At 36.8% G+C, this 13,560-nt stretch overlaps 1 protein-coding gene across 3 annotated transcripts in view; it reads right to left on the bottom strand.

The window, feature by feature from the left end:
- Positions 1 to 5,582: 5,582 nt before the first annotated feature.
- The window catches only part of NEDD1 (NEDD1 gamma-tubulin ring complex targeting factor), a 44,839-nt gene continuing 36,861 nt past the window's right edge, over positions 5,583 to 13,560 (bottom strand). For 2 of the 3 annotated variants that reach the window (XM_058568607.1, XM_058568606.1), the window contains exons 14-15: positions 8,058 to 8,124; positions 5,584 to 7,353 (exon numbers count right to left, since the gene is read on the bottom strand). In XM_058568607.1, coding sequence (XP_058424590.1) covers positions 7,249 to 7,353; positions 8,058 to 8,124 — 172 coding nt within the window. In that variant the 3' untranslated portion in view covers positions 5,584 to 7,248. Of the gene's footprint in view, positions 7,354 to 8,057; positions 8,125 to 13,560 lie in introns of all 3 variants that reach the window. The other variant, XM_058568608.1, reaches the window with a different exon arrangement.

Here is a 13,560-nt window from a genome sequence, read left to right on the forward strand (position 1 = left end):
TTGCTGCATAATAAACCACCAAAAAACTCTCGGTGACATACAGCATGTAAACATTTGTTTCCATAGGTCTGAGGGTCAGCTGGGCTGGACCAGGCTGAGTCTGGCTGAGAAGGTTGGCTGAGACAGCTCTGCTTCATGCATGTCATGTTCCTCTTGAGAGCAGCAGCTAGCCTAGGGAGCTATTCCTGTTTCGGGTTTTTTTTAAATGTCCATGTTGGAAGCACAAGACAGCAGGTGAAAACATGCAAGACCTCTCAAAGCCTAAGCTTGGAACTGGCACACCATCATTTCTGATTTATTGGCCAAAGCAAGCCACATGGCCGAACCCAATGTCAAGAGGTGGGGAAAAATACTCCACCCCTTTAGTAATAGGAAGTGGAAAGTCAAATGGCAAAGGGCAGGAATATAGGTAGGGGTGAAGGACTGGTGACAATAATGCAATACACCACACTCTGCCCTCTGGGCCTCAATAACTCATGTTCCTCCCAAATACAGTAAGTACAATATATGCTCACCCCTGCCCAAGGATTCTCAAAAGTCACACCGAATCACAGCATCAGGGTCAAAGTTTGTGATCCTGTACTCCACACTAGATCCAGACACCTCTCATCTTGATAAGGACAATGACTGATTTCTGTTCAGAGAACAATGAACACAAGAATGAGCTATCTGCTCCCACCCTACCACACACACACACACACACACACACACACACACACACACACGTAGCCTATAAACAATGGTGAAGTAGGGACAGGATAACTGCAATAAACACTCCCCTTTAAGGAGAACGGCAGGCTCTTGGCCATGACTGGCCTATGGCAATTTTGAAATCCCACTGGGCAAACATTGCTGTGGATGGGGATGTTTCTCGATTAGGCCTGGGTTCTGCTCCCTGGGAGTGCCTCTGCAGTCCATTGTTCTCCACTGTTTCTGACTCTCTTCTTTGAGATGTCCTTCCTTTTTCACCCTCCTCCTCAACCACTTCTGAAAAGGGCTTTGGAAGATCTGCCATTTTGGCAACAGAGCAACATTCACAGCCTGCCTCCTGCATTAGAAAGTTGAGAACTCAGAGATTTCTGAAATATTTTTGAAAAGCCTCAATCTCTTTTTGTCCTAGATGGCAGTGCTGTTGCTAATTCAACTGTTCAAAACACTTTGTCAATTTCTATGCATTCGATTCCAGTCTACTCTGTGTACCCACAATTCTTTTCTAGGCATGCTTCTCTCTCACTCTTGGCTTAATTACTACTACTAAGCACATGTCAGACTAATGTGGGACCATGCCCTTGAGCTTTCTAAGGGTCCTTTTTGCCAGCTAAAAAGGTACACTGCAGGCTCTCAATTCTCTTAGTCTCAGGTCTCTTTTATACTATTAAAAATGATCGAGAATTCTAAAAAGCTTCCCTTAGAAAATTCTAGAAAGGACAAAAATACACAAGCACTCATTCCATTAGATATCAGGACAATGATGTAATTGCATGCCATGTAACCTCTGGAAAACTCCACTCTCTGCTCATGAGAAAATAAGAGTGAAAAAGACAATGTCTTAGTATTATTATGAAAATAATTTTGACCTCATGGGTCCCCCAAAAAATCCTGGGAATTCCTGGGACTTACCAAACCGCATTTTGATAATCAAAAAGACACCTTTTTTCCTTTCAGAGGTTCTAACTATTGTTTCTATTGCCACATCCTTAATTTTCCCACAAGTAACATACATGGAAACATACTATTTCTTCATCTTTGTATCTCTGTAGTCTTTAAGAGCTCTAAGTATGTGGAACTCCATAATTTAATACATAAAATAATTCTTTGCTAGAAATACTTTAGATAAGATATAGTGGTTATCTACAGTACTAACTGTTCTGGCATTCTGTTAACTTCAACTGCAAAACATCAATAAGGTAGGAAGCAGAAGTTGGAAGACCTACAGAGTTGGAGAGACAAAAATTAGAGTTCATGACTCACCAAGCAGGATGGCCCTGATGGAACCCCGAGGGTTTGGTTGGAACTCTGAAGGGTTATAGCTTAAAAATAAGAATAAACCAGGTACTTAAACTCAACTTGGAATCACCTCGATCCCTGATTGGATTGGATTAAGTGAGCATGGGAGTGCTCACTCCCCTAGCCGAGCTGCCTGCCAGAGTGAGAGTAAATCTTCTCTGGAAGAAGATAATAGCATTCAGAGACTCAAAGTCTTTTTACAATTTTTTATAACCATGTCAATCACTCAAGAAAGAAACATTCAAGAAGACTACAAGGCATAGTGTAAACAAAAACTGAGAGAGAGAATGTAAAACAGAAACAGATACATAGGATATCCAGATATTAGTTATCAGACACTGACTTTAAAATAACTGAGATTAATAGATTTAAGGAATTAAATTATAAGATTTCAACAGAGAATTAGAAACTCTAAAAAAGAATCAAATGGAAATTCTAAGCTGAAAAACGAAATAGGTGACATTAAATACTTACCAGATTAGGTAAACAGTAAAGCACACATAGCTGAAGAGAAAAATAGTTTCTGGTAAAATTTTTGTTGGGATTATTCTGAATCTGTAAATCAATACGGGAAGAATTGACATTTAACAATATTGAGCCTTCCAATCCATGAACATGGCATGTCGTTCCATTTATTTAAGTTCACTTTCTCTCAGTAACTTTTTGTAGAATTCAATGTACAGGTCTCAAATAACTTTTACCAGAATTACACCTAAGTGTTTCATTTTTTTTTTTTTTTTCATAGGAGAAGGCTTTCTTTTACTTTTTTTTTTGGGCAGGGGAAGATTTGCCCTGAGCTAACATCTGTTGCCAATCTTCATCCTTTTTTTCCCTTCCTTTTTCCTCTACAAAGCCCCAGTACATAGTTGTGTATAGCTGTAAGTTCTTCTACGTGAGCCACCGCCACAGCATGGCAACTGACCGATGAGTGGTGTGGTTCTGCGCCCGGGAACAAACTCAGGCTGCTGAAGCGGAGGGTGCCAAATTTTAACCACTAGGCCATCAGGGCTGGCTCAGTATCTCATATTTTTTTTTTTTTTTTTTTTTTTGTGAGGAGATCAGCCCTGTGCTAACATCCGCCAATCCTCCTCTTTTTTCGCCGAGGAAGACGGCCCTGGGCTAACATCCGTGCCCATCCTCCTCCACTTTATATGGGACGCCGCCACAGCATGGCTTGCCAAAGCAGTGCGTGGTGCGCACCCGGGGTCCGAACCAGCGAACCCCGGGCCGCCGCAGCGGAGCACGCGCACCCAACCGCTTGCGCCACCGTCCCGGCCCCAGTATCTCATATTTTTGATGGTACTATAAATAGTATTTTTAATTTCAATTTTTGTTTTTTGCTAGTACATAGAAATGCAATTGATTTTTATATATTGATTTTGTATACTGTAACCTTGTTAAACTCAGTTTTACATTTTTTATATATTCTGTAGGGTTTTCTATTCAGTCGAATGCATCATCAGTGAAGAGACTTTCTTACTTCTTCCTTTGTAATCTGGATGCCTTTTCTTTCTTTTTCTTGCCTAATTGTCTTGGCTAGAAACTCCAAAACAACGTTTAACAGGAGGGGATAGCAGACATCCTTATTTTGTCTCTGATCTCAGGGGAAAAGCATTCAGTCTTTCACCAGTAAGTATGATGTTCGCTGCAGGTTTTTAAGATGTCCTTCATTAGGTTAGGGAAGTTCTCTTTTATTCTTACTTTGCTGAGAGCTTTTATCAGAAATGAATGTTGGATTTCATCAAATGCTCTTTTTGCATTTATTGAAATGATCACATGGTTTCTCTAGGTTAGTCTGTTAATATAGTGAATTACATTAATTTTCTAATGTTGGCCCAAACTTGCATTCTTGAGACAAACCTTATTAGTTCATATATATTATCTTTTTTATACCTCGTTGGATTCAAATTGCTAAAAGTTTACTTAGAACTTCGGCATGTGTTCGTAATGAATATTGGTTTGTAGTTTTTTTGTTTTTGGTGTCAGGATAATGCTGGCCTCAAAGACTGAGTTGGGAATTATACCCTTTTCTATTTCCTGGAAGCACTTGTTGAGAATTGGGATATTCTCTTCTTTAAACATTCAAAAGAACTCACCAGTGGAGCCATTTAGGTTTGGCTTTATTTTTTTTTTGCCAGAAAGGCCTGTAGAATCTGTAGTGACGTCACTGCTCTCATTCCTGATAGTGGTAACTTACGTCTTTTTTTCCTCATCAGTCTGACTAAAGGTGTATTTATTGCTCTCAAAAACTAGCTTTTAATTTCACTAATTTTCTCAATGGATTTTGTTTTCTATTGCATTGATTCCTTCTCTAATCTTTTCTCCTTTCATGTGCTAATTTTTAGTTTCACTTGCTCTTATTTTTCTAGCTTAAGGTAGAAGCAGAAGTCATTGAGTCCTTTCCTTGACATTTAATAATATGATTTTCTCTATACTATTGCTTTAGCTGATTCCCATAAATTTTGATAATTTGTTTTCATTTGCATTCAGCCCAATATACTTTCTAGTTTTTTTATTTTTATATTAAAACTACTTGTCTTTATATTTACAGTGTATTTCTTGAATTCAGTATATAGTTAGATAAAAAAGACTCAATCTGATAATAAGGGTAACTGACAATTTACACAATGTAATTATTGATGTTGCTGTTTAAATCTACCCTCTTACTGTTTTCTATTTGTCCCATCTATTCTTTGTTCCACTTTCTTTTCCTTCCTTCTTTTGGATTATTTTTAATGACTACATTTTATCATCTTTGTTTATTAGTTACAGCTGTTTTTCTTTTTGCGGTTGCTTTAGGGTTTACAGTATACATTCTTATCACAGACAACATTCACGTTAATATTATACTGCTTCGCAGTTAGTCTAAGAACCTTACAGTAGCATATTTTCATCTCCCTCCGCCCATCCTTGGTGATACTGTTATCAAACATTTCACTTTACATATGATAATCACACAATACCTTGCTATTTTTGCTTTAAATAGTCAATTATCCTTTAAAGATATTTTAAAATAAGAAAAAGTCTTACATTTGTTCACACATTTACCATTTTTGGTTCTCTTCATTCCTTTGCATAGAAGCAGATTTCTATCTGGTACCATTTTCCTCTGACTAAAGGCATTCTTTGCTGTTGCCTGTAGGGCCAGTCTGCTTGTGATGAATTCTTACAGCTTTTTTAGGTCTGAAAAAGTTTTTATTTCATTTTCGTTCTTGAAATATATTTTTGCTGGGTGTATATAATTCTGAGGTTTTTTTGTCAGTATCTTAAAGATGTTGCTCCACTGTCTCTGACATTCTTATCTTTGTTCCTCTGTGTCTTTTGACTTTAGCTGCTTTAAGAACTTTCCTTTGTCACTGGTTTTAAGGAATTTGATTCTGACATGCTTTGGTGCAGTCTTATTTCTTATGCTTGGGGTTCACTGAGTTTCTTGGGTCTCACTTGTTTCCCTCTCTCAGGTATCACTGTCCTGTGCTGCCTACTGTCCAGTTTTTGAAGTGTTTCATATATTTTGTGTCTTTTCAAAATTTCAGATGGGTAAATCCAATCCCTATTACTCCATCTTGCCCAGAGGCAAAAGTTTAATTTCAGGTTTCCCATTTTTATCACATAAAAATTTTATTTTTTGAACTTATTTAAGCTTTTACATTCCATGACAATGTTTTGTCTATACACATGAAGATACTAAAATTGTTTTGTTTACCCCACCTCTTTTAATACACATTATGTGCATGTATAGAAAAAGGCAACAGGAAAATAATAACGGATCTAAATACAGCATGTAGGCAAAACACACTTTTATGTCTACTAAACTTGTTTGATAATAATATATAAGGAAACTTGTTACAAGTCATAATGCTTTTATTATCTGTCAGGAGAAAGATCACATTAGCACCCCTTTATGCTTCAATACAAACATATTCTCTGAGCTGCACTGGGAAAAGGTAGTATTTCTGTCTTTATTTCTTAAAGTAATTATTAGTATGTTTACACTTATTAAATATATCCTTAAATTTTTCCATTGCTTTGGAAAATCATAAAGTTAGTAAGCTAGCTAGATTTCTCTTTTATTTTAGTAAATACTTTCATCTCAGAAGTCAAAATTGGGCAGGAGTGCTGTATACAAGGTATAGTTTAAATCTTTGGGACAAGAGACTACAAGACGGTAAACAAGCCAGTAGCCCTCCTAATCTTACACCACTAAAACTGCAGACCAGAGCAGGTAGATGTACACATCCACCTATTGTCAAAGAGGTATAAATTCTTTTGACAATTAACCTTCCTAAATTTTATGGTAAGGTCAATAATATAAAAATATTACACACAGCACACAAAAGAATTGGAGAAAGTTAATGATATAAGCCACAAAACAAAATAATCCACACTTCTCATCTGGGGGAAAAAATGGCAATAATACTGTAGTAGTATCTAATATGCAATGTTCAATGATTATAAGTTAATCATGTTGACTGAAACTTCATAGTATAATTTTGCATGTTATTAATTCATGAAATAATCAGCAGAAATGCAGCTCTGGTTGAGTCATAAACTTTTAAAAGCTTTCACAGGTAAAGTGACATTAACTAAAAAAATATCAACCAGGAGTAGAGATTTGTCAGAAGTATAATACAGTAACATAAATGCAATAGATATAATGTAATCTGTGCAATTCAAAATTCCAAAAATTGTCTTATCAAATGTACAAGTAATAAATAATAGCCATACTTGACTTCATCAAGTTAACAAAATAATTACTAACCAACCTGGTGTTTTATTAGTCAACTGCTTAGAAACACCAATTGTCATTTTAAAATTACTTTCATAAAAATAGAAGGCATATCAAACTCTTTAATCCTCAAACATCCAAAAAAATTTGGAAGGCAATTGTCAATCGAAAATATATTTGTTAAAAAAGGTGATTAAAAAACATACATAACCTTTTTTTTGCACAATTTTCTTTTCTTATGAAAAAGGGCACTTAGTGTATAGCTAAAGCTTTCAGAAAATAAAGATCCTGTTGACTTTCCTATTAGGCAGATGACATATTGTACAGTTTTTAATATAAAAATATAAATATTTTCTGACAGAGAAGATGAAATAGTGGTTGGTGTAAAATCCCATCATCCTTTTACTTGAAAAAAATTTTTTTCCCAGAGGCCAAGAAAACAATACTGAATCCATGTAGTTCTGTGTTGCCAGAAACTTCCCAAATTACAAAACATTACGGTATTCACTGAAATTTCAAAAGTGGGCCCGTAGTCTTTTGTTTTCTTCTCGTAGTCTTTCAATTTCAGCCACTAAGCCTTCATTCACTGAGTATCTTTCCAGCAAAGAGTGCATTTCATTCTAGAAAGAGGAAAACATGCTTTTTAAATTAGTGGTATTTCACATTGATTTGGCAAGCTGTTTTACACACTTGCAGCTATCATTTCTCTCATGTTCAATTAACTTAGCTGAATGATATTTCTTGTACTTAACCACCCTTACTACTTTGTTAATATAAATGAAAGATCACTGGTGAAATTTATACATTTGGAAGGCTTGTATTTGCACATTTGGGAAGCTTTTTGATTACTTCTGCAAAAACAAAAACAAAAAACCTGTGAAAAAGTAGCCTTAACTATCATAGGTTAAAAAGAAAAATAATTAGAGCCAGCCCTGATGGCCTAGCGGTTCACGTTTGAGGCACTCTGCTTCGGCAGCCTGGGTTCGGTTCCCAGGCTCGGAACCACATCACTCGTCTGTCAGTAGCCACGCTCTAGGGGCGGCTCACATAGAAGAACTAGAAGGACTTACAACTAAAAATATACAATTATGTATGGGGGATTTGGGGAGAAGAAAAAAAAATTTAAAAAAAAGAGAGAAGAAATAACTTTTTTTTTTGGAAAAAAAAAAAGAATGACTAGTTAAAATCTATTTTACTTATTAAATTTCTAAAACTCTCTATTTATCTTAGCAACCACATATAACTAAGTAAAAATATATTTTCCTTAAATGAATTTTTTAGATCTACAACTCTACACTCATTTAAAATAAAATGTCATACATACCAATTGCATATGAAACTGTTTAATCATCTCTACTTGCAAATTCACAATGTCCCTATGGCATGCTTCTCTAGGGAAGAATGTAAAATACCCGTTAGAATTGTAACAGTTTTACCATTTCTAGATCATTCAAGAAACTTGCTAAACTTTTCTCAGTTTCAAATTATTGGAGGTTAATAATTATTATTACAATAATAAAAATACCAATGCACCTAAGCATTTATTTACTATGTGCTAGGCACTGTTTCTTGTACTTTAAATGTAAGAACTCATTTAATCTTCACAACTAGATACAATTATTACGTCCGTTTTCCCAATGAAGTAAATGAGCCACAACCAGTTATAACTTATCCAAAGTCATACAACCAGCGAATGATGGAGCTAGGATATAAACCCAAGCTGTCTACCTCCACAACTCTCACTACACTACATTCCTTATTACAGAAATTATCATTAAGGAGGGACACAAGTTTATATTATAATGAAATACACATAATTCACTAGGTTACAATGTTTTAGCCATTATCAATGTTTTCACTGTCAAAAAAAAATACTTCCATAGAATGGAAAAGGGCTATTTGGGTGGTTATTACAGAGGTTACTCAATAAAATGCAATTAATTCATGGCTACAAAAGAATACATGAAAATTATGAAGTATAATAATAAAAGGAGAGGCCAGGCTGGGCCAACGGCATAGCGGTTAGGTTCACGTGCTCTGCTTCGGCAGCCTGGGTTTGCAGGTTCGGATCCCAGGCACGGACCTACACCACTCATCAAGCCCTGCTGTGGCGGTGACCTACATACACAATAGAGGAAGATGGTCACAGATGTTAGCTCAGGGCCAATCTTCCTCACCAAAAATAAAATTAAAAAAATTAATAATAAAAAGAACACTCAGTCACCCACCACACAACTTACGAGCTAGAACATTACTAAGATCATAGAAGCTTCCTGTGTGCTCCTGATTCCATCACTTAACTCTCGGGAGAAGCCCAAGAAAGAAGTAACTACTCTGCTGAATTTTGTTTGAGCAAAGAAATGCTTAAAAAAAAATACATTTGTATAACACAGAATCTGTAGTCAATACATTTTCGCTGTGCTTGCTTTTGAGCATTACAAAAGGGTACCATATCCTACATGGTCTTGAGTAGTGTACATTCAAAAAATAATCCAGTATCACGTTTTCAAGATTCATGTTCTATATATCTACAATACACTGACATATTGGTGTATACATTTTCCTGTCAACTGACATCTGGACTGTTTTCAAGTTTTTATTACTATAATGTTGTTATAAACAATCATGTATATATCTCCCAACCCACATGTGCCAATTTCTGTAGATGATATGTCCAAGAGCAGATGCTGAGTTACAGGTATGATCCACATGTATACTTGTTCAGTTTTACAAAACAATGAAAATTGTTTTCTGAAGTGGTAGTATCAATGGACACACTCATCGTCGGTGTAACAGAGTTCCTCTTGCTCTACATCCACATCAAGACTGGGTGCTGCCAGACTCTTTACAGTTTCTCCCATCTAATGGATGTGAAACGGTATTGCATTGCATTTTCAGTTCTCTGATTAATTATAGGCTTGAGCATCTTTCCTTATGTTCATATACCATTCCTCTTCTGTGAAATGCTCGTCTGTGTCTTCTAACTATTTTTCTATCGAATGTCTTTTTTTCTTAGTTATTTATAAGATTTCTTTAGAGAACCTATTCCTTTATTGGTTATATGAGTACTGCAGGGTTCTTTTCCTTTTTACTCTGTTAATGGTGTCTTGTCATGAACAGCTCTTATTACTATTCTCTAATTTACTAACCTAATAATGCAGTCAAATTTATCAATCTAATTTTATAGTGTATCCTCCTATTTTTTAATAACTTTCCTACCCTGAAGTCATATATAAATTTTCTTACAACGCCTAAAATTTTGTCCTTTACATTTAAACTTCTATTCTCTATGGGATTGACTTTTTTAACAGCACAGAATACGGATCCATACTTTTCCTCTCATATATCACATTTGATTCCTTTGGGCAATTTATCCACACTATGCTAGTGCCACACTATTTTAATTGTAGCTCAATAATTAGGCTTATCTATCTGACAAACAGGTCCCCTTCAACCTATGCTTCTCTAAGTCTCTTGCTTATTTCCCAGATCTTTTCTTCTTTCATATATATTTTGGAATTATCCCATCATCTTCTTCCCAAAACCCAGCTGGGATTTGACTGGAACTGCATTCAATCTATAGATCAATTTAGAGGAACTGACATCTTCATAATAGCTTTCCACTTACTTAAGTGTTAATGCTTTCTAATAAATTTAAAAAAATTTTTTTCTATAAAGATCTCGACTGTCTTTGGTTAGATTTATTCCCAAACAAAGGAATAAATCTATTGCAACTATAAGGGTATATATTTTTGTGTATGTGTGAGGAAGACTGGCCCTGAACTAACATCTGTGCCAATCTTCTCTACTCTATATGTGGGATGCCTGCCACAGCGTGGCTTGATGAGCGGTGCATAGGTCCGTGCCTGCAATCCGAACCTGCGAACCCCGGGCCGCCGAAGAAGTGGAGCATGTGAACTTAACCACTACGCCACCAAGCCGGCCCCTATAAGGGTATTTTTTTTTTTAATTTTCTCTTCTGGTTTCAGTCATGACAAAAGCTATATCAAAAACAAACAAACTTGAAGGCATCAGAGAACCACTAAGGTAGCCAGGACTTGAGGGGCCATGGTCTTACAAAGGAGGGAAGTCTACTAGGTAAGCCCCACATTTACCTCTGCTTTTCCCTCTGGGGGATGTCCTGATTCCATAGTGTGGGGAAAAGAGGCTGAGCTGAAAGCAGTGGGCTGGAGCTTGAGACAGTCTCACTGGGTGGGGGAGTGTCATAGTTTGGGACCGCCACGGCAGCAAAGGCTGCAAGGTCTAAGATCCTGGAAAGAGGGAATCTGCAGAAAAGTAAATCTGAAACTGCAATTTCCCCTCGAGACATCTGTTGGCTCCTAAGCAATGCCTACACTGGGTTAGATGGTGGGAAACCAAACATAAAGTAGCAGCTAGAGAGTAGAGAAAGATTTTGGCAGCCTTGTGATGCTGGGGAAATGAAGGTTAAAGTTCAGGACCCACCAAGGTAAAAAGACCTGGCGAATATGCCAGACATTCAGCTGGCATCCTAGAAGGGCACAGACAAAACCCTAGGAATAAAGGCAAACCAGAAATAAACTAGCCCTAAGAAGACCTGAAACCCAGCAAGTACAGGATCCAAGTGATCTACCTGCCAGAAGAAACTTAAGTCTTCTTGAAAGATAATAGAAATAGACCCACAGACTTCCGCTTAAGATGTAATCTCTCCAACCCAAACGAGAACAAGCCAGATAATCTATAAAATCAGACACTTGTAAATTCAACTTTGAGAGTGCAAAGACATCTAAATGAACTAAAATCTAGAAAATGATGAGTCCCTCCTAGGAGAAGAGAGCCCCATGATTGTTTTCTTCCTCAACAGAGCAGTGGGGGGAGAAAGCTGCCATTGATAGGGTAAGGAGAACTAGCTGAAATTTTTATAGATTTTTAAAGGCCAAGTGAAGAGTGGAATGACAGTTTAGAATCCCAAGGAGCCCCAGACACAAACAGTCTCCACCAACTTTTCCCCACAGACCTTCATTCAGTGCTTATGTAAAAAAAACCAGGGGCAAAGCAGAAGGGCTAAGAGAGACCCCTCCTAGGGCACAAGCAGATGCATAGAGCCTCGTGAAGCCTTAGGGCAGGGGAGGAGAACTGAGAGTAACCTGAGGGAGAATGGCTGACAGCCCCTCAACACCCTCTTCTGTCCCTCCCCTGTAGGGTGTAGCCATACAGGACCTGAGGTCAGAGCAGGTGAATTTACAGAAATCCCCTGAGGCATTCTGAGTCCTCAACGAGCTGGAGCAGAGGCTGCCTATGCTGATCAGGGGTGTGGAAGAGCGGAGAGAGGCTCCTACCCACGCCCACCGCCCAAGTGCAGGCATGCGAGGCAGCTGAACGCTGAGGCAGGGCAGGGACATGTTTCTAAATCTGCCCCAGCAGCACTGTTCCCTTTCTGTGTTTCCAACTTTGCTTTATTCACATTATATTCTAGTCAGTTATATCCAGACAATTCTGCTATTTTGCCATATTTATGCATTCCTGAAAACCTCATATTCTTTAAAATTGTGTATTGAAATTAACAGGATTGGATTTAAAAAATATAGTATATACATAATAGAATATTATTCAGCCTTAAAAAAGGAAATCTTGCAATATGTGACAACATGGATAAACCTGGAGCACATAACGCTAAGTAAAATAAGCCAGTCACAGAAGGAAAAATACTACATGATTCCACTTATATGAGATATCTAAAATAGTCATACCCATGGAAGCAAAGAACAGAATTATGGATGTCAGGGGTTGGGGAGAAGGGGAAACAGGGAGTTGTTAATAGATGAGTATAACATTTCAGTTATACAAAAAGTTCAAGAGATCTGCTGTACAAACACTGTACCTATAGTTAACAATACTGTATTGTACACTTAAAAACCTATTAAGAGAGTAGATCTCACGTTAAGTGTTCTTATTACAACAAAACTAATAAAAAGAAAAAGAAAGTAAGAAAAAAGAAAATAACAGGACAAAGAAAAAGGATTGGGACACTCAAAACCTATGCAGCTTTATAACCAAAGCACTAACAAAAACAAATTCTAACAAAAATACTAGCATAGTTTAAATATTAAATAATAAAAGACTTGACCTTAAAAAAAGTGATTGTCATTTGATAAAAGGAGACAGAAAGAAGACAGAAGGAAGGATTGGGGCTGTCAAGCATGGAGGCAAGGATAAAATGCCCAAAGATGGGGAATAATCACAAAATAAGTACTTCCTAACGCAAGGCAGATAGCTAAACCAAGTTAAGAGGAAGGGAAAAGGAGGAGATGGATCCTTTGTTTTGGCTGCTGTTACATGAACCAACAAAATTTCCTCATCACATTGTCATCACTGCCCTATTTACCAATCACAAGTGAATTAATTCACATTAAAGAAACATACATCATAGCAGGACACTGTACCGATCGCAGTTACACTATAAGGCCTTTGTGGGCAGATCATTCCTTTCTGCATCCTTAGTTTCTAGTATATATACTAGGCGAAGTGTAAACACCAAAATGATGACTTTTCTTTAAAAATGTATTTGTTAACATTTAAAAAAATACATATTAAAACATTTTTAACATTAAAAAGAAACAGGCACCAACAAAAACTGCACATCTTCTCCAACATTGTTGCTCATGATAATCCAAATCTGAGCTAGAATACTAAGTAAATATAGGTCAGAAAGGAAAAAAAACACAAAAGATTCTAATAATTGAAAATAGCTTCCAAAATATATTGAGATAAGTAAAAGGAAGCAGCACTCTAGAACACATTCTCACACTGTTCAAAATTTAAAGGATGAGAAGATAAGGGTAGATCTG

The sequence above is a fragment of the Diceros bicornis genome, chromosome 25, assembly GCF_020826845.1.
Source record: "Diceros bicornis minor isolate mBicDic1 chromosome 25, mDicBic1.mat.cur, whole genome shotgun sequence".
Classification (NCBI taxonomy): Eukaryota; Metazoa; Chordata; class Mammalia; order Perissodactyla; family Rhinocerotidae; genus Diceros; species Diceros bicornis.